At 41.8% G+C, this 14,947-nt stretch overlaps 1 protein-coding gene across 10 annotated transcripts in view; it reads right to left on the bottom strand.

Moving 5' to 3' along the window:
- Positions 1-14,852, bottom strand: part of ITGB1BP2 (integrin subunit beta 1 binding protein 2) — a 33,731-nt gene extending 18,879 nt beyond the window's left edge. For 5 of the 10 annotated variants that reach the window (XR_006816830.1, XR_006816832.1, XM_045994911.1 and 2 more), the window contains exons 1-10: positions 14,277-14,852; positions 13,987-14,036; positions 13,841-13,897; positions 13,617-13,762; positions 12,829-12,923; positions 12,665-12,723; positions 12,465-12,535; positions 12,247-12,346; positions 11,864-11,977; positions 11,552-11,614 (exon numbers count right to left, since the gene is read on the bottom strand). Coding sequence is in view for 7 of the 10 variants with exons in the window: in XM_045994911.1 (XP_045850867.1) it covers positions 11,552-11,614; positions 11,864-11,977; positions 12,247-12,346; positions 12,465-12,535; positions 12,665-12,723; positions 12,829-12,923; positions 13,617-13,762; positions 13,841-13,897; positions 13,987-14,036; positions 14,277-14,340 (819 nt within the window). In the remaining 3 variants the exon portion in view is untranslated. Of the gene's footprint in view, positions 1-10,659; positions 11,200-11,551; positions 11,615-11,863; positions 11,978-12,246; positions 12,347-12,464; positions 12,536-12,664; positions 12,724-12,828; positions 12,924-13,616; positions 13,763-13,840; positions 13,898-13,986; positions 14,037-14,276 lie in introns of those variants that run through there. The other 5 variants (XM_045994910.1, XM_045994912.1, XM_045994915.1 and 2 more) reach the window with 5 other exon arrangements.
- Between the last annotated feature and the right edge of the window lie 95 nt (positions 14,853-14,947).

The following is a 14,947-nucleotide window of genomic DNA, read 5'->3' as shown; positions in this document are numbered from 1 at the left end:
TAAGAAACACAGAAGTGCATGGCCACATTACTTTCATTCTTACCTGGGGACTATCTTATTACAGACGGATTATGTCCCCTTACAATTCATATATTGAAACCCTATCCTTCAATATGATGGTATTGGGAGGTAGGGCCTTTGGGAGGTAATTAGGATTAGATGAGGACATAAATAAGATTAGTACCCTTTTAAGAGTCATGAGAGAGCTTGCTTCCTTTCTCTGCTCTCCACCTGGTAGAGGGCCCTCATCAGAACTCAACTGTGGAGAAACAAATTTCTGTTGTTTATAAAATACCCAGTTTATGATACTTTGTCACAGCAGCCTGAACTAAGACATGCCTCTTACATCTATGACTCCTTCCGCCATTCTTACTACCATGCCCACTTAGTCTGCAGCCTTAACTTTCTCCCCTGGACCACTGTCAATTATCTTCAATTAGTTTCACTGCCTTCAACTATCTCTTCCATCCTACTCAATTAAATCCTTACTCATCAAAAGTTTTCAGTTTGGTGTATAACTATTTTTGGTGACAATGGATCCATAATTACAGATGTCACACGCAAAATAGGATTCATTTAGTGGAGGGAGGTGTTTGTTGGAAAGTACCGCTGGAACACCAAAGAACATGGGCTATGTAGTCAAGACCTAGATTTGTGTCCCAGGCTCTGATACCTGATAGCTGTGTGACCTAGGGAAAATTATGTAACCCCCCTGAAGCTCAATTTCTTCGTGTTTTATAAAAATGATAATAAGGGCACCGGGGTGGCTCAGTCAGTTAAGCATCTACCTTTGGCTCAGGCCATGATCCCAAGGTCTTGCTGAGCAGGGAGCCTGTTTCTCTCTCTCCCCCCAGGTTGTGCTCTCTCTATCTCTGTCTCTCTCTCCCAAATAAATAAAATCCTTAAGAAATAATAATAATAATAATAATGTTTTTAATACACTGTTCTGAGAATTAAATATATATTCTCATTTGAGATACATGTATATATTATATAGAGATAGAAAAAGATAACAGAATAGACAGATTTATTACAGTGCTTAGATCACAGTAAAGGCTCAATAAAGAGTAGATTAATTTTTTGCTACTCTTCCCACCATGCCTCTTGCAGAAGCTCCAAGTTCAATGATGAATTCCTCCTTAAAACCCCAGTCATTGCTAAGGGCTATTCTAGAGCCACTTGAGAATATCCAAAACTTAAGGACCCTGGAGTCCTAGAAGAGTCCCTTTGCCAAGCCTATCTCGGAACCAATGAGGCCTTGGTTAATCACTCATATCACACATTGATGTAACGCTTCTCCAAACAACTTTTATGTCTCTGATCTCTTCAACTCTAATCTTAGTGGAACCCTTATGTACTTTACCTCTCAATTTATCCAGATCAGTTATTATTTCCCAGTTACACCAGATTCAATGTTATGGTCTTTTGGATCCCTGCTTCCACTGTCCTCTTTCTACCTTTCTGCTCCCCAAATCCTAGAACACTTGCTACAGGGAGAACAGAGCAGAACAGCATAATTTCATGCTGTCCAATTTCAAAATGGCCCTTACAGCTGCTCAGCAACTCCTTTATTTGTCTCATACGTTCTCCGGCACTCTCCCTGCAGAGGCTGTTCCAGACCATCCTCATTCTACTCAATCTCCCTGCTTTTACTTCTACCAAATTCATAGCAGACATTTTCATCAAATTAACTGTCCCTCCTGCAACAGATCAGTAATGTCTTTCTCCCTTCCAGCCCTGTTCTCTGGACATCCAATTCCCTTCCTGGAAAAGCAATCAGTATTTTTTTCTTTAGGTTTTATTTATTTTTTTAGAGAGAGAATCTCAAGAGACTGTGTGCTGAGTACAGAGCCTGACAGTGTTCAATCCCTGTGACCCGGAGATCACAACCTGAGCCGAAACCAAGAGTCAGATGCCTAACCAACTGACCCACTCAGGTACCCCAAGCAACCAATATTCTTATTTACCCTTTTAGAGATATTTTATGATTCCACAAGCAAAAGTATGGAAAACAAAGAGCTTGTACTGGCCATTAAAGATAAATAGGATTTGGATAAATGGAGACAAAGGAGATGATATTCCAAGCAGAGGAAACATTCCTGGGCAAAGGCACAGAGGTGGGAATAAATGGATAAGATATATTTAGAAAACAGGAGATAACAAGTGGAGTAATCCCCTGAGAAATAATCCCAACTGCTGCCTCAAGTACTACATCTCCTTTTCCAGTTCTGACTTCAGCCTGATCACCTCTTCCTTGCCTGCCCTGCTCAACATACCAGCAGAGTAGAAATCTGACACTGCACAGCCCCTCACCCATCCTATCTTGCCTGGACCTCCGTTACTATTTATTGAGCTCTGACCCCAACCATCTGTTTCAGTACTGCTAAAGAGTCCTAGCTCTTTCCTGAGTCACTTGCCAAGCCAGACACCTTCCACTTCTTTGGTCACATGGACAATTTCCCCATCCCACTGAAAACAGGACAATGGATATAGAGGGTGCATGGTACAGACACTGATTTTACCAACATATATAACAGAGGTCAAGGAAACATTTAAAACTATACAGCAGAGATGCAATCAGCAAAACCCAGACTGTGTGAAACTACTGAAAATAATCTGATTTCCTCAATAAAAAGTTGTAAGAAAAAAAGGGATAAAAGGGAATCTTTAGTTTTAAAGTGATATATGGGGTGCCTCGCTGGCTCAGTGGGTAGAGCATATGACTTGATCTCTGGGTCATGAGTTCAAGCCCCACAGTGGGCATAGAGCTTACTTTAAAAAGATAGATAAAAGTGACATACAATACATATCCACCAATCACAATGTGTAGGCTTTATTTCGATACTGATTCAAACAAAAAAGCTGTAAAAAATTCTTTTGACATTTATGAAACTATTGGAAATTTTTTTTTTAAGATTTTATTTATTTATTTGACAGACAGAGATTCCAAGTAGGCAGAGAGGCAGGCAGAGAGAGAGAGAGGAGAAAGCAGGCTCCCTGCTGAGCAGAGAACCTGATGCGGGGCTCGATCCCAGGACCCTGGGATCATGACCTGAGCCGAAGGCAAAGGCTTTAACCCACTGAGCCACCCAGGCGCCCGAAACTATTGGAAATTTAAATACTGATTGGCATTTAATGATATTAAAGGGAATATTGCTTTTTGTGTGCTAATGGTATTTTTTTTCAAAGATTTTATTCATTTATTTGACAAAGAGAGATCACAAGTAGGCAGAGAGGCAGGCAGAGGGAGAGGAGGAAGCAGGCTCCCCGCTGAGCAGAGAGCCCAATGTGGGGCTCTGCGGGGCTCGATCCCAGGACCCTGAGATTATGACCCGAGTTGAAGGCATAGGCTCACCCCACTGAGCTACCCAGGCGCCCTGTATGCTAATGGTATTACAACTATGATTTTTCTTAAAAAAAGGATCCTTACCTCTTAGAGATACATGCTGAAATATTAAAAGTGTGGAATAATATCATGCCTGGGATATGCTCCAAAATAATGTGGAAAGGAGGAAATAGATGAAACGAGTATGTGAGAATTGATACTAGTTGAAGCTGGGTGTGTGGTAAATGGGGTTTTTTATGCTATTCTGTCTACTTTTGTATATGCTTTAAATTCTCTACAGAAAAAAAAAACCCTTTAAAATAATGTTATTGAATTGTCAAGCATCTCAAGAAAGTGTGTGTATTAGTCTGAAGGAGTAGAACAGGAGGAGCTGGAACTTGAGAAGAGGAAGATCTGTTAAGATCTGTGGGGAGAGTGACAGGGGACATATGAGACAAATAAAAGAGTTGCTGAGCAGCTGCAAGGGCCAAGTTGAAATTGGACATGGACAACAAGAATTTATATCGGTCTGCTCAGTTCTCACTGTAGCAAGTGTTCTGGGATTTGGGAAGCAGAAAGGGAGAAAGGGGATAGTGGAGGCAAGGATCCCAGAAATAGTAACTCTGAATCTGGTGTAAAAGTTGTTTGGGAAGGTGTTACATCAATGTGAGGTATCACTGATCCACCAAGGGCTTTGTTGTTGCCTAGATAGGCTTGTCAAAGGGACTCTGCTAGACTAGAGTGGCTTGGTGCTATGCTTGGCACCTAAGACTCCTCTTCTAAGACCCCCCATTGGGTTCTTAGGATTTGGATATTCTCAAATGGCGCTAGGACAGCTCTCAGCAATGAATGAGGTTTTTTTTGTTTTTATTTATTTATTTATTTGACAAACAGAAATCACAAGTAGGCAGAGAGGCAGACAGAGAGAGAGAGGAGGAAGCAGGTTCCCCGCTGAGCAGAGAGCCCGATGCGGGGCTTGATCCCAGGACCCTGGAATCATGACTGGAGCCAAAGGCAGAGGCTTTAACCCACTGAGCCACCCAGGCGCCCCAATGAATAAGTTTTAATCAGTAGCTATGTTACTTCAAGCAAGCTATTTACTGCCCTGAGCCCTGGTTTCCTCATCTATAAAAATCTGGGATAATAATACCTACCTCACAGAGCAGGTGTGAGGATTAAGTAAAATAATGTGGGTGGAAGTGTTTAGCACAGTGGCATTCTATACAAGATGTTTTATTCCTTCAGCAAGTGAATACAATCTCCCTTAATCCTAGCGCTGAGGCAATGAATGGTATGTTAAACATGTTATCACTAAAACAACAACAACAACAACAACAACAACAACAAAACATGTTATCACTTTGTGGACTAGCAAAACCTGACTGTCAAGAAAATCCCATTTTCTTATTGAAACATTATGAACAGGATATTGAAGATGTGTCCCTCCTAAGAGAAAAAAACACCCCAACCTAATAGTCTGAAGTGAAAGCTTTTGGTGACGAGAAAGAAGAGTAATAGTAGTACTATTAACAGCAAACATTTATATAGTACTTACTATATATGCCAAACACTGTTCTTTATATGTGTTAGCTATTATTAATATAATATACAAATCTGGACCTCAAAGGAAAGCTATGACCTAGAGATAAACATGTGTGAGTCATCTGGATGTGGGTGGTATTTGAAGTCATGGGCATAACTGAGAATGTCTAGAAGAGTTATATATAGGAAGAGAGAAAAACTAGGGCTAAGTCCTGAGGAACTTCATCATTTGATGGCCAGGTAGAAAAAGAAGAGCCTGGGGCGCCTGGGTGGCTCAGTGGGTTAAAGCCTCTGCTTTCGGCTCAGGTCATGATCCCAGGGTCCTGGGATCGAGCCCCACATGGGGCTCTCTGCTCAGCAGGGAGACTGCTTCCTCCTCTCTCTCCGCCTGCTTCTCTGCCTACTTGTGTTCGCTGTCTGTCAAATAAATAAATAAATAAAAATCTTTAAAAAAAAAAAAAAGAAAGAAAAAAAAAAAGAAAAAGAAGAGCCTGCAAAGGAGACCGAAAAGAGTGGCCAGATAAGTAGGAGGACAACCAAGAGGAGCCATGGGTCATAGAAGCCAGTGTATTGAATGTATTTCAAGGAAGAAACCATTATGAGTTGACACTTTGCATGTAAGATCAAGTAAGACAAGGACCAAAAAGTTTCCACTGGATTTAGTGACTTGATGGCCCAAAGTGACCTTATCACCACAGATTGAGCGGGTTGGAAGTCAGATTAAAGTGTGTTTTGAAGGGAACAGGAAGGTGGAAATAGAAAATGAATAGTTATTTCAAGAAGTTCAGGGGCGCCTGGGGGGCTCAGTGGGTTAAGCCTCTGCCTTCCGCTCAGGTCATGATCTCAGGGTCTTGGGATGGAGCCCTGTATCAGGCTCTCTGCTCAGTGGGGAGCCTGCTCCCCCTCACCCTCTGCCTGCCTCTCTGCTTACTTGTGATCTCTGTCAAATAAATAAAATCTTTTTTTAGAAAGTTCACTTATAAAGGAGAGAAAGAAATTAAGTAGCAGTTGGTATATGTGCTGCCGAAGCGAGCACTTAAGTAGCAGTTGGAAAGGGTTATGTAGTCTAGTGAAATTGTTTTTGTAAAATCAGAGACTTGAGCATTTTTAAAGGTCAATGAAAATATCCAATGAGAGGGAAAGGTTGAATAAATAGGAGAGAGAAAGGATAATTAATAGTATAAAGTTTCTGGGAAGGTGTGAGGGAACAGGATACAAAGCACAATGGGAAGACATGAGAAGTGTAAAGGAAGTTAGGAGAGGATTTGCGCCAATGTGAACCTATATGTACATCTGATGATAGGAAGTAGGGAAGTAAATGAGATAATGCATGCAAAGCACTTAGCATAGTGCCTGACAGGTTAGTTTGTATGAGAAACAGTAGCTATGGTTATTGTTGCTGTTATTATTATTAATGTTGTGCACCTGTTTGAAACTTTCTTACATTTTAGGCTTTGGACTATGTAAAGTAAGTATGATACTTTATTAATTCTGTAAACTTCAAATTTTATAGATCAAGTTTATATACAACAAGGGTTACTTGAACTTTCTGATTCTTCACCTTCATCCTCTCCAGGAATTCTGGGTAGTTGCTGGTCCCCTGATTTTGATTAAGATAGAAAAAAGTTGTACATTAAAGATCAGTGCACTTTCTGCACTTTTCTATATGCATTCTACACCTCTAAATTTTTAAAATGTCCATCAAAGCCCCTTTGATGTCAACTCACCTGTAGAAAAATGACATTAAAAGTAAACTGCTGCCAGGGTTTGAAAGAACCTAAAAGGTTCAGGTCAAAGGGGAAAATTTAGTTGCACTTCAAATCTGTAGAATGAGAACAGAGAAATGAGCCAGAAATGCTGAATATCCTGAAAGTCCAGGAAGCCCCTTTAACTCTGATCAAACTTCTCTGTGAGATAGAGATGCATTCCTTGGATGCATTCTCCAATATCCCCTAATCTTGCCTCAATCTCCAACTTCTCAGCCATGCTATCCTGTGACCCCTTTCCTTTGTTGCCCATGTCCGTTCTCCCACCTCCATTTTACTTCTAGCTCCCAATGAGACCTTACGTTCCTTGAATCTGAACTGAGAGGAAAGGGTGCTATGAAAAGAATTTGAGGTCATTTTGAGGCTTGGTGAAACTTCCTAGTGTGAAGTTTCTTAGAGTTTGAATCTCCCAGATTCCTGGCCACCCTGTTGAGGGAGTAAATCTGACTCAAGGGAGACTCAAGAGATTATCACTCCTCTGATTAAGAATCTACATTTTATTTATTTATTTTTAAAAAGATTTTATTTATTTGACAGACAGATCACAAGTAGGCAGAGAGGCAGGCAGAGAGAGAGGAGGAACCGGGCTCCCCACTGAGCAGAGAGCCCCATGGGGGGGGGGCTCCATCCCAACCTGAGCCAAAGGCAGAGGCTTAACTCACTGAGCCACCCAGGCGCCTGAATCTACATTTTAATGAAGCACCTGGGTGGCTTATTTAAGCACCTGCCTTAAGCTCAGGTCATGACCCCAGGGTCCTGGGATGGAGCCCTGCATTGGGCTCCCTGCTCAGCAGGGCATCTGTTTCTCCCTCTTTCTCTGTCCCTCCCCACAGCTTATGCTATTGCTTGTACTCTCTCTTTCTCAAATGAATAAATAATTTTTTTAAAAAAAGAATCTACATTTTAAAAAGGCCTATACTACCTTTCTCTTTTTAAAATTTTATTTAAGTTCAATATAGTGTGCTATGAGTTTCTTTTAACTCTCTCTTTTAAATCATGTTCAAAATCCTTAATCTAGAATTTTAGCCTCCTCCCAATCCAGCTTAACTCAACTAACTTTTTTGTTCCCTCCCTTAAACACATCCTCTGTCTGATATGTTTGCAGCAGTTACAAACAGCAAAGGGACTAAGCTTGGAAAGCGTCTAAAGAGTAACATTTACTTTTTACTTTACATACTTCTGCACTGAGTATTTTACATTGAGTAAAATAAAACACAAAAAGTAAAACAAAACACCTTCCAGCCTCAGCTTGGCTCTCCCCACTCTTCCATACCCATCAAAATTTCTCATGTCTAATGAAATCTTGCCATTTGCGACGATGTGGATGGAACTAGAGGGTATCATGCTTAGTGAAATAAGTCAATTGGAGAAAGACAACTATCATATGATCTCCCTGATATGAGGACGTGGAGATGCAACATGGGGGGTTAGGGGGATAGGAGAAGAATAAATGAAACAAGATGGGATTGGGAGGGAGACAAACCATAAGTGACTCTTAACCTCACAAAACAAACTGAGGGTTGCTGGGGGGAGGGGGTTTGGAAGAGGGGGAAAGGGGTTATGGACACTGGGGAGGGTATCTGCTATGGTGAGTGCTGTGAAGTGTGTAAACTTGGCGATATCCCTGGGGATAAAAATACATTATATGTTTATAAAAAAAAAAAGAAACAAATGTAGAAAGCTTCCTGTTAAAAAAAAAATTCTCATTTCTAAAAATTTTCATTCAAAACTTATTTCTTACCCCTTACATTTTTGGTCAATTGATTTTCAACTAGGGTGCCAAGACAACCCAGTGGGAATAGAATAGCCTTCTCAGGGAACCCTCTTACACTGTTGGTAGGAATGCAAGTTGGTGCAGCCACTTTGGAGAACAGTGTGGAGATTCTTCAAGAAATTAAAAATAGAGCTTCCCTATGACCCTGCAATTGCACTGCGGGGTATTGACCCCAAAGATACAGATGTAGTGAAAAGAAGAGCCATCTGTACCCCAATGTTTATTGCAGCAATGGCCACGGTCGCCAAACTGTGGAAAGAACCAAGATGCCCTTCAATGGACGAATGGATAAGGAAGATGTGGTACATATACACGATGGAGTATTATGCCTCCATCAGAAAGGATGAATACCCAACTTTTGTAGCAACATGGGCGGGACTGGAAGAGATTATGCTGAGCGAAATAAATCAAGCAGAGAGAGTATCATATGGTCTCACTTATTTGTGGAGCATAACAAAGAACATGGAAGACATGGGGAGATGGAGAGGAGAAGGGAGTTGAGGGAAACTGGAAGGGGAGATGAACCATGAGAGATTATGGACTCTGAAAAACAACCAGAGGGTTTTGAAGGGGCGGGGGTGGGAGGTTGGGGAACCAGGTGGTGAGTAATAGGGAGGGCACGTACTGCATGGAGCACTGGGTGTGGTGCAAAAACAATGAATACTGTTACATTGAAAAGAAAAAAAAAGAAAAAAAAGAATAGCCTTCTCAACAAATGGTGCGGGGACAACTAGATATCCACTGCAAAAACATAAAGTTGGGTCCCTACCTCATGCCGTATACAAAAAACTCAAAATGAATCAAAGACCTAAATGTAAAACTATAAAACCCTTCAAAAACATAGGAGCGAATCCTCTTTATGACCTCGAATTAATAAGCAATGCTTTGGTTATCAAAAATATAAGCAACCAAAGAAAAGATAAATTAGACTTCATAGAGGTTAAAGACGTTTGTGTACCAAAGGACACAATCAAGGAAGTAGAAAGACAAAACAAAGAATGGGAGAAAATATTTCCAAGTCATATATATCTGACAAGAGACTTGTCTCCAGAATATATTAAAAAAATTCTTACAACGCAATAAAAAGACAACCTAAGTTAACAAATGGGCAAAGGACTTGAATAGACATTTCTCCAAATAAGAACACAAATGGCCAATAAGCACATGAAAAGATGCTCAACATCATTAGCATTGGGGAAATGCAGTTAACACCATAATGAAATTCCCCTTCACACCCATTAAAAAAAGGACAAATAACAAGTGTTACTGGAGATGTGGAGAAACTGGAACCCTTACACTGCCGATGGGAATGTAAAATGGTACAGCCCCTTTGGAAAACAGTCTGGTAGTTTCTTAAGAGGTTAAAGTTACCATTTGACCCAGAAATTATACATCTAGGTATATATCCAGGAGAAGTGAAAACAAAAGTCCACATAAAAACTTGTATATAAATGTTCATAGGAGCATTATTCAGAATAATGGAAACAACCCAAATGTACCTCAGTTGACGAAATAAACATAATGTAGTATAGTCACACAATGGAAAATTATTCACCCATAAAAGGAATAAGGTACTGATACATGTTACAACATGGAGGAACCATGAAAAAATTATGCTAAGTGAAAGAAGCCTCTTACAAAAGACCACATATTATATGATTCCAATCATATGAAATATCCATGATAGGAAAACCCATAGAGTCAGAAAGTAGATTAGTGGTTGCCCACAGCTATGATTTTGGGGGGACACTGACAGTGACTGCTAACGGGTACAGGGTTTCTTGCTGGAGTGATGAAAATTGATGGTGGTTGCACAACTCTGAGTATACTAAAAAATCACTGAATTTTACACTTTAAATGGGTGAATTGTATGGTATGTGAATTGTATCCCAACATAGCTATTAAAAAACATTCTTCCATGGAGCTTTCCCTTTCTGCTATAGTCCACATTAATCGCTCCACTCTCTCTCAACAACTATAGGTCTTAATAACAGTACTGCACAATTTAACACTCAGTTAAACCACCTGATAATGTTTATTATTATTTCATGTGGATTAGTCTGTCAGCCAGACTATAATTTCCCTGAGGGGAACAAATAAGTCTTTTGTTTCTCAGACAGATAGCTCTAAACTGACTGATGAATCACTGGAAAAAAAATTTTTTTAAAAAAGTTAAAAAAAATAGTGTTATGGTTCTTACGGAATATTAAAAAAAAGATAGCTCTAAAACCTAATACACAACTGGGCACACAATAAGTATTCAGTAGATTACCTGGTGATTATAAAGAACAGATTGAATGTACATGTGCTTGTTTTCACACGTGTGTTAAAGACACACAGAAGTTGGGAGGAATGAATACAATCTTGGTGAGGTGAGAGAACGACACTATGTGAAACTGCAGAATACAAGATTTATTTAAGGGAAAAAACAGCATGGTTTGGACACTTGTTCTCCCCTCCTTCAGCCTGCTGCTGCTCAATGACACCACATGGCCAACCATATCCTGGTCTCTGAGATTCTAAGGGAATCACTGATGTCTTATCTAGATACTTGACTGGTGTCCCTATTCCCCCATTGCTTCCTCCTCTTCCTCCTCCTCTGTCCAGCTCAGATCATCATCTGAATCCTCAGATTCTTCCTCATCCATCTCTAACCCAACCCCTGCCTTAGCCTTCTCAGCTAGTGCATCGGGGTGCTCCAGCTGGGCCCAGGATCCTGGGTCAGCCTTGACCAAGGAGATTTCAACCCGAGATGGCATCAAGGAGACAGAGCTCTGCTCCACGTTTACGACCTGAGGAGGAGGAAAAGATAGAGGAACACAGAAGAAGAAAATGAGGAAATCAAAAGGATTTGGGTGAGGGTGGGGTAGTAATGAATGACAAAGAAAAATAAACAAATGTAAGGTGGGCAAAACAAGATAGGGAAGGAATAAAATGAGATAATAAGAAAGAGAGAAGGAGGAAGAGAAGAAGGAGGGGAGAGAAAAAAGGGAGAGAAAGGGGAAGAAAGACTAAGCAAATGAAGAGAAAACCTCTACTTTCCCACTGGAGTTCCTTCCCTCAAGACACCCGCTATTCATTCCAGTCTGGCCCTTCTTTTCACCCCATGTTCCTCCCCCTCCTGTGTCCCTTATCTTCACTTACCCCCCAGAGCTTCATCTGTGCCTGGAACACACGGTTACCATCAAAGACAATGTGGACATGAAGCTGAGAGGAAAGAATTACAGGGGTAGTAACAATCCCAGAAGGTAAGAACAATCCCAGAAGGTAAGAGAACCAGCCCAGAGGTGTGAGCCCTACATCCACAGGTCAGCCAGATAGCCCTGACCTACTAGTTCTACCTTCCTCTCAGGGGACTATGGAGCCCACATGTCTGTTGCATACAGCAACTCTGCCTATAAAACTGTAGTATCACCCAATTCACCAGCCTGCCATCCAGGATCAGACATTCCTCACCTCAGTTTGACTGGCCTTCACCCAGTTGAATGCAGGAAGTGGAATCTGGCCATATACAGTCACCACTACTAAGGAATCTGTCTGATGCCAATCATGACGGCAAGACGCTGGCAGCTAAAGAGAAGATGTGAAATGTGTGTGGTAAGAACAAACTCTTAACCCAAGGAAAGTTCTCAGGTGTGCCTAGAGAAGAGACACAGAATCTCAGAAAGATTAATACTACTTCATATTGCAAAGCCTCCAGGCTGCTGAGGATAAGGAACAGAATCTTATTTGGTCTGTACAAAAGGGAGGAGTTAGAGAGCTTGGCCATGAGGTACAAGGAGGGGAAATTATTTCTGAAATTGGGTTCTAATCAAAAGTTTGGGAAAGCTGGGGCTTACCTGCTTCCCCCAGTCATGCCTACCAACTCTGCATCCTGGCTGTGCCAGGAATGCCCCAAAATCCAGGGTCTGGATACCACAACAGCTCCAAGACTTCATCCTGAGGTAGGAAGATAATTCAACTGAATCTCCTTTCCCCTCCCCATGAGTCCCCATGCCCCCCTTATCAACAGTGGGAGAAACTGGTCTTATAGACCATACCCAGTCCCCTCTCTCACCCCTCATGGAAGCGAGGTGCTCCTGGGTGGTAGGTACATGGAGTAGTATCACTCTCAGGGCTTTGGTAAATCTAAGATGGGTAAAGGAGAATCAGAAGAATCAGGTTATTCTAAAGTATACCCACACACCCTCCTATCTGTTATCCCAGGTATAGTATCTCTCAGCTACATGTTTGCACCCCCTATAAGCTCTCACTCACAGCATCACATCCTGGATTCTGGCAGCTGGAACCAGTCTGGATCAGACTACTGTCAAGTCCTGGGCAAAGGAAACAGAGTCAGGAACCTATCTATTCCCTCCACCTAATTGCCACTTGCCCTAAATTCCAGTTTGCAAAGCCTGTCCTACTGAGGACCCACTTACCTGTTCCAGGTTCCTGGTCCAATTCCTTCTGTTCCAATGCCATTTCCAGGGCTTGGGATATATTTAGTGGAAGCAGCTTTGGAGGCAACTCTGACCTAGGGGGTATGGGTGGGGTGATTTAGTTCTGACCCATTAACCATGATCATCAGCTCCAACACTCCCACCAGTGGTAATGGTGTCAAAGAGATCTGGTGAAAGTGGTGGCAGGGTTGGAAAAGTTGAGTAGCAACTCCATTGCCAATAATCTTCTTTGTGGACATCCCAAGTCCCTGAACCCTGGGGAAATCCCTAGGGCTTTTCTGAGCAACTACTCAGTTGCTCTCAGTCTAACATTGCTCTGCAGAACTCCCATCATATCCTCATCCTTTTCTAATTGTAGACCCAACATGACTTTCTTCTATTGTTCATGCTACTTCCACAAGATTTATTTATTCTCTACGGCCTCTTGGCTGCCAATACTGCATCTTTTTCTTGAACTCATTTTAACGTTTTCCATAATGAAAAAAAGAATCATGTCATCTTCAACAATCTCTCTTGTATTATAACTAAGTATGTATTTATGAGGAGCTATCTACTCTGATTCTAAACACCTATCCCATCACCCCCACACCAACCTTAAAGCAAAGACATTATTTCTGGATACAAATTTCCCCTAAGGTATAAAATATACACAAAACCCTGACACTTGCCCCATCTCATATCCCTAGTCCCCAAGCCCCAGTGACCATTAATCACTTCTAGGAAGCTCCATGAATGTAGGAAAAACCCAGGGACTTTCTCCTCTTTACTTGGGCCTCTCCCGACGCAAAGTCTCTGCTGACTTTGGAATCGTATTCAGAGGGTTTTGCTCCTGAAGTGAACTGCTTGTGGCAGGCACCTCAGGTTGAGGGGCCTCAGGGAGCTTCTCAGCACAGTGTGGTCCCACAGTACAGCCCTAGTACAGATAAGGAAAGAAGGATTAGGGATAGAATCCTTCTATTAGGGACAGAATCCAAGGAAGTAAATAATTTACCTTGATGTTTAAGAACTCAGAGAAATCTACAGTTCGCTTCCGGCAGCAGGACCAACCCTGGTAACAAAAGACCCAGCTCAGCTTAGATTCCTGGGTATATTTCCTCTGGGAAATGCTCTTGCTATCCCTTCTTGCCTACTCCTCACCTTAAGGGCATCATGGAAGATTGGGACCCCAGGGTGATGGCAACAGGAATCTGTGGATACCAGCAGAAGGATCAAGGAAAGGCAACTATACCAAATATCACTAATCTCACTTCTTCCCCAGATTTATGTACTCATGGTTTTTCTTTAGAATAAAAAATAAAACTGAAGACCACCCAGACTAATTAAACTAGGGCAGATACACTTAATTTCTCTACTCCTTTAACATTCTGCCCACAGCTGACCACTCCCCCAGCACTTAAGAGCCCCCTGGCAAAGTCAGAATTACTCACCAGGAAGGTTGGCATTGGGGTCAAAGTGCTGCCCACAGCCTTTGTTACGGCAGAGTAGAGACATGGAAGCTGTTGGTAGAATTACTCAAAGGGTATTTCAAGGAGTCTGGCTGCCGAGTGGGGAACACCTCCTAGTCTGGAGGGTTTTAGCTGCCTGCAAGGGCCAGCTGTTTCTATCTTTAGTTCAGGAGGCGTACACCTCCTAACATGGGCAAGGGAACTTCAGTTGGTCTTCTCAACCAATAGGAGCACAGCTCAGGAGCATTTTAGCTCTGGGGCTCAAGAAAAAAGGATCAGGCAGACTAGCGCCTGGAACTTGGGTGAGGTCAACTAATACTGCTGAGACAGTTTTAGATTTACCAGGCCAATTCCAAGCCTCTGACATACCAGCAGCTGCTCAGAAATGAATCCTAATTTCGAGACCCCTCCCAGCTCAATGAAGGTATCCCAGTTCTTCCAGCTAATTTTCTTCCTCTTTTGAGCAGCAGCTTTCTGCTCATCCTGACTGCTTCTGTATACCAATAGCACCAATCTTTGTCAACCACATAAGCCATAGTATGCATCCAACCTCCCAAGTTTGCCTAAATGGATATCCATACTTTTGAGCAAAAGGTAATAAAGGATTATCCTTATGGAACCTATGATTATCTCAGGACAGAACTCCCCTCCCT

This window comes from Meles meles, chromosome X (genome assembly GCF_922984935.1).
Source record: "Meles meles chromosome X, mMelMel3.1 paternal haplotype, whole genome shotgun sequence".
Classification (NCBI taxonomy): Eukaryota; Metazoa; Chordata; class Mammalia; order Carnivora; family Mustelidae; genus Meles; species Meles meles.
This window is presented reverse-complemented; position numbering and strand designations above follow the sequence as displayed.